Source organism: Corvus kubaryi, unplaced genomic scaffold (genome assembly GCF_017639235.1).
Source record: "Corvus kubaryi isolate FWS band 111438036 unplaced genomic scaffold, C.kubaryi_AGA036_p1.0 37396, whole genome shotgun sequence".
Lineage (NCBI taxonomy): Eukaryota > Metazoa > Chordata > Aves > Passeriformes > Corvidae > Corvus > Corvus kubaryi.
In genome coordinates this window covers 22,019,673-22,025,638 of record NW_024581135.1, presented here as the reverse complement: position 1 = coordinate 22,025,638, position 5,966 = coordinate 22,019,673, and the positions used below count along the sequence as shown (strand labels likewise).

At 43.8% G+C, this 5,966-nt stretch overlaps 1 protein-coding gene across 1 annotated transcript in view; it reads right to left on the bottom strand.

The window, feature by feature from the left end:
* Window positions 1–5,331, bottom strand: part of MTX2 (metaxin 2) — a 35,093-nt gene extending 29,762 nt beyond the window's left edge. Inside the window, exon 1 of the mRNA XM_042040550.1 lies at window positions 5,325–5,331. Coding sequence (XP_041896484.1) covers window positions 5,325–5,331 — 7 coding nt within the window. The remainder of the gene's footprint in view (window positions 1–5,324) is intronic.
* Window positions 5,332–5,966: the final 635 nt, after the last annotated feature.

Sequence of the window (5,966 nt, the reverse complement as noted above, 5' to 3'; positions counted from 1 at the left end):
GTCATGTGAAAGACTGGATCATGACGATATCCTGCCATCCACTGTCCAGCAACTCACTCAGATTCCTGAAGAAAAATATTTTATTTTCTCACCTAGTTCTGGAAATGTTCATGAATACAAATAACAAATGCAAATGGTGTGGGGACCGTGGTATTAGAAATTGAAATGCCCATTGTGTATTTTGTACAAATATATTCATTATGCTAGAAATGCATGATGACTGAGAGGTGGTCCCTGTTGGTCCATGGTGGCTACAGTTGATGGATACAGATTATTAAATTTTATTTTAATAGCAGGTAGTGACAAAATGGCTCAGTGCCTAACAATGCATCCCAGTATCTGCTATACAAACACATGCAAATGTATTTCTGTAACAGTCAATAAAATCCTATTGCTTCTCTTAGGTTGCAGAAGAAGATGATACATGAGTCCACAGGCACCTAAAGGTATAAAAAGTTAGGAGAATTGAGCAAATTTTTAAATGAGTGATCCCAAGCGTGCATCCCCACAAATTCAAGGTGGTCAGCACATGCCAGGTCTGTAGACCAGGCAGGTTAAATGGGTGAATGCAAAGGCTCGCTGCCTGTGTTGCATCTGGGGTTTGCCATTGGCTGGAAAGGCAGTTCTAACTGTGCCAAGCCCAGAGCCTGGGCAGACTATTCCTGTGGCCATCAGCACTGCTTATGGGGCTGTTTCTGGGCCAAACCCTGCCAGCATGACCTGCGCTCTGCCCTAGTGCCTCTAGATCCCCCAGTCCCTCAGCACATCTGGCCACAGGTGCTGCTTACCAGCCTGAACAAGGAAGGGAATGGTTGCCAAAAATGCTTGCTAAGGGTAGCCCGTATTCTCAAATGCCATAAGCCATAGGCTGCTTGCAATGAGTGGCAAATCTGTCACTGGTTTTAGGTAATGGAAAACAGAAGACGGTACTTGTGAAGGGTGCTGGATCAAGGAGCAAGAGCCCTGCAAACCCACCCTGCGATGTGTGGCCCAGTCAGCGCATGGGGCAGGAGCTGTGCTGCTCACCAGCTTGGCCAAGGGAGCTGGTGGGGGTGGAATGGAGGCTTTTGTTGTCTCTAAATCTTTCTGCAGCCTCACTTTTCAAAGCCAGCAAAAGAGAAGTGAAGGGCTTGTGGGGAGAGAGAGGATTTGCAAGGTATGGAAACACTGTTTTGATGATTTGACAATAAATGTTCTTCAATTACAGCTTCTCCCACTCCTCTGACCTTCTGGCCCCAGTGCTCATTATGAAGAAGGTCTGCGCTGCTCTGAGTTTGAAGGACTGAGTCTGACTCAGTTTTTGTGCTCTGGCAAACTCCCACTGCCTTCAGGACAAGCTTGATTTAATATAAGGACTAAAATCCTTGGGGTTTGGCCTTAAGAGAGTAGTAAATGCAATCAGCTTCTCTGGTCTGACAGAATGAATAAAGAGAGGCTCCAGAGAACTCGGCATCAGCAGAGATGGCAGAGATTATGAGGGAAGCTCTGGATCATATTACTGGTTCCCTATTCATGGTAACCACTAGTGAAAGACCTGTGAGTGTCACCCTGGACAGCACAGTGAAGGGCTCCCTTCCATGTCTTGCAGTGGTTAAAAGGCAAATGAATGGTATCAGTCGGGAGAGAAAAATAACAGTGAGACTATTAAAATGACATTGTTGTAAAAAACCTTTCTTTTTCTGCAGTCTCATTCTCTGACTCAAAAAGGAAATAGCAGGAATAGCAGAGCTTATACTGCGATGATGGAAATTTGTGGAGATGTGAAAAGACTTCTGGATGAAGAGAGACTGAAAAGATTGGTACTATTCAATTTAGATGAAGATAAACAAGAAGAGACATGACAGAGGTACAGCGGGTAACAGATGCTATTGAACAGGTAAATCCAGAACCACTTCGCCTCTTCTCATGATACCTGAATAAAACAATTGATTAAATGGATAAGATGCGCATTTCGGCCAAAAAAGGGAGATATCTGAACCCATCTTAAAAGACTTACTGCAATCAGCTGCAGTCCAAGCCAAGTAGCTGGTGAATCTTGAAAAACATTTACAGCATTTACAGTCTTCCCTGAGTTACCTTAGGTATCGTGTACATGGCTTTAAGGGGAAGCCACGCTCTCATGTTTTAGGGTCTAAGAAAAAGAATAATCCAGGGGCTCTAGGAAACGATCTCTCCTATGTACATTAATTCTGTTTGCCTGCCTTGGAATTCTTGCATTGGCTCTAAAAAACCTGAAGCTTTTGTAGAAGACCCTCTACGCATTAGACAGACCATTATTTTGAACTGGTGCGGCAACTATCTTTACAGAAATTTGGTTTATGAAATAAATGATTCAGCTTTTACAATACATACAATGTCTAGGTTTGACTCAGAGAAGTACCAACAGAGTGTTGAATTATTCCTGGATAGCAGAGATCAGCTGTGCTCTCCCAGCTCTATACCAGCCCTGGCCATACTTCACTGCTGCCTACTTTTGTTCCCTAGCATTTTTCAGGAGAATAGCAAACCTCTGAAAGTTGGATCTGCCTTGGGATTTGCACAAACAAATACAAACAACAGGTGTCTGGAGGAACAGAAACCCACTAACCCTTTTGGTCCGAGTACCTTGTGTCTCAGGAATTTATATGACGTGGCACTGCCCCTTGGGTGAACTGTTCACACATTCAGTTTTGTAATCACTATAGGTTAAGAGAATTAGGAGTAATGCTGCTCAGCTAGTGAACAGTAACTTGTTTAGGCACAGATATTCAGTCTCCATACTGTCTCTTTACACCCACATTCTGTCTTAGCAGGGCTTTCCATGTGAGTAAAACTTAAACTTAAGTAAAGGTGTGAGCAGAAATTTCTTAAGAATTTTCTTCTTATTCTCTTTCACTACATTAGTCCTCATCCACGCAGACTCTTTCATCCAGTATGAAATAAGACAAACCCACAGACCTGGTTTTGATCACCTGGGCATTATTGGAGAGAATAGCAAACACAGCTGGAGAAGTTTTAGTTAAGATGATCAGTCTTTGAGGGATAAGTCTTTGAAAAAGAACCAAAAAGTGAAGAAACAGCTGATTATATATATAGCTCTGAAAGCTGTGTGAAGAAACCATGAGTGAGTGGTCACTTGCTTCTTTGCCTTTTGCAGGAAGGAGTCAGGATTACCTGCTAAATGCATTTCAGATGCAACTACTCAGGTCTGGGGTAATTTAAGGGTAAGGATCTTAAACACCCTTTTTATTTTTTTTTTCTGATTCCTTCTCTCTTCATAGTACCTCTCCATGAAGTTACTATTTATGACTTGCACAAGGACGTGGTGAGCAGAGGGTTAGTGCTTTACTGCCTGAACTGTGGTAAGTACCAAAGTTTATCTTTTCACTTCTCTTTAGTTGAGCACTATCTCCCGGGAGACACATTGCATATTATGTGGTTCTATGGTAAATGTTAGTTTTCAAGCTACATGTGTAGAAAAGAGTGCCAGAGAATGAATTCCTCAAAGAAGTTATCAATATTAAGAGAGATTTGTCAGAATTTACTGAAAATAGAACCTATTGTGTCCCAGTGAAAAAAAAAAATCGGGCAATTTTATTAAAGTTGTGTTGGTGGCGATTCAACTCTTTGTTTCTATGATGAGAAGCAGGATTGGCAGTCTCTCTGTGCTGGTAGGTGTGCTAGGGCTGTGGGTGAGCTGGCAGTGGTCTGGCAGAGCTCTGTGGAGTGGGGGGGTTTTGGCATCACTGCGGTTCACAGGCTTGGCTTTCCCATGGCCTTTTGTTTAACAGATGACAGGTTTGCCCTTTACGTACCCCAGCTCTAGATTCCCGAGTGAAAAACAAAATCCACAGCAAACTCTGAAGTTTTTCAAGTGAACCTTCCCTCGTTTCTGCAGAAGGCTCCCTATGTGAAAATGTCACTGCTTTGTGTGCTGCAGCTGAAGGGTCTTTAGGGCTGCACTGGGTTTCTCAGGACTGTCTGATTGAATTTGACTGGAGTGATGCTCCAGACAATTTTCTGAAAAAGCTCAAAACCAATTCAGTTGTTTTTCTTAAGCATTTGTTGCTTTCATTTGGGCCCATGCTCTCAGCAGGCTTGCAGAGAAAGACCAGATTTGGAACCAGCTTGGTGCTGGCTTTTTCGCAAGCTGGTGTTGCAATTGGAGCAGGGACCTCCTGAAAACTGGGTCCTACAATTCACAGTATTTATTGCTGGGGCTCTCTCTATCTGTAGTGAACTGGGAATGTGAGGACAGAAATAGTGGTGATCAATACAGTTTGGGCTTTTATGTATAAGGATGTTATGTTAGAGTGGCAATAGGATTGGTGGGTGTCAGGCTTAGGCCACACCTGCAACACTGCATGAAATCCTGGGAACAGCATCGTTATGAAAATATTGACAAACTGCTGAGAAAGTGAGAGGAGCAACGAAGCAATCAGAGCAGAAGGGACCAAATGATGAGAAAGGATTAAAAAAAAGCTAAGTGCCATATCTATGATTTTGCTAGAGCATGATTGATGTGAAACACAGATAAGTTTGAAAGGAGCCTGAATTTAAAAAAAAAAGAGTGAGAGAACAGTTAGGATGGTACAAGAAGGTATAACTAAGAATGATGGGGTGAAATTAAGCAAGAGAAAATTTAAGGTGAATCTTAGGAAAAAAATCATTACTGAAATATATTAGGCTGCTGAGCGATTGTCCATGGGGAGCAGTGCAAACTGCTGCCTGTATATTGTTTAGCCTGGGTAAAATGTTGTCAGGCATGCAGCCAAGGAAGCTGCAGGAGCAGGAAACTGAAGCATACACACTTTTATCAGTGCTTTTACTGTTTTGTGTGTATCATTTACAGGCATAATTTGGTTAAAACTGTTGCAGCAAAGCATCTTTGACCACGCATCCCTGCTGAAATGGGTGAAAGCAGGATGCATAAATACCTAATGTAGACTTTGACCTGAAGGGCTCGATACCCGTTATGGGTGAGGATGACAACAGCAGTGTGTCTTGTCCCTGAATGCTGGTGTATCACCACAAGCATCCCTGAGCAGTGGGAGCCCTGGCAGGATGCAGGGCATGCTCTGCTGTGTTGTGCTGTGCTGTGGCAGTGGCACCCATCCAGCCATCTCCACGGCTCAGCTGGCTGGGCAGCCTGGACCACTGGGGTTGGCCACGCGCCAGCCTCTTCAGCCCACAGGTCCAGTGCCTGGAGATACATTTCATTGGCTTTGGACACAGAAGAGTTTTGCAGGAAACAGCCACTGCTTTAATTCAACCAGGCAGAAGGAAAGCCTTCCTCCTCAGCTGGTGTCCCTGTCTGTGAAAACTCAGTGTCCATTTGTGCTTACCTGGCATGTGGGATCCTGTCTCCCTAAAACCTTCCCTGAGAGAGGGGCTGAGGGTGGCATCTTGTCCTTCATGAGAGTTCCTAATTGAAGGAGGGCTTTCAGTGCAGGAACTTTGCACTTCCTGCTAAGAAACTCCTCAGGCTTGTGGAAAACTTGAATTTCTTGGGTTGAAGAGCAGCAAGAATAAACCCAAATAGTCCATGGGCTAGCCCCTGCTGGGAGCAGTGAAACCTGAGTTTCATTCCCTGCTTTGGTGGTATCTTTGAGAAGTAAGAGTACTGTTTGCACTTCGTGCATGACTTGCATTTTCTGGGTCTGCTGTGACTTTGGGCTGTAAACAGAGGAAAAACTTGTTTGTGAATCCCAAAAAACAATGGGGAGGGACAGGCTGTAGGTTTGTCAAAATTGTCAGGACTTGTCTGGAAACAGACTCTTTAGGGACATGTCCAAAATCGGTGTTGAAAAATGGAAGACATCTGTAGATTTTGGGTGGCTTTGGAGATAGCTGACAGCTTGATGGCAATATGAGCACTTCAGCTTTCATAAAGGTGAGATAAGCAAGTACTCAAGCAACAACACAAAGCCACCAGGGTCTGGGTGGCCAGAAGTCCTGCTGGTGATGAGATGACATATTTCTTTATC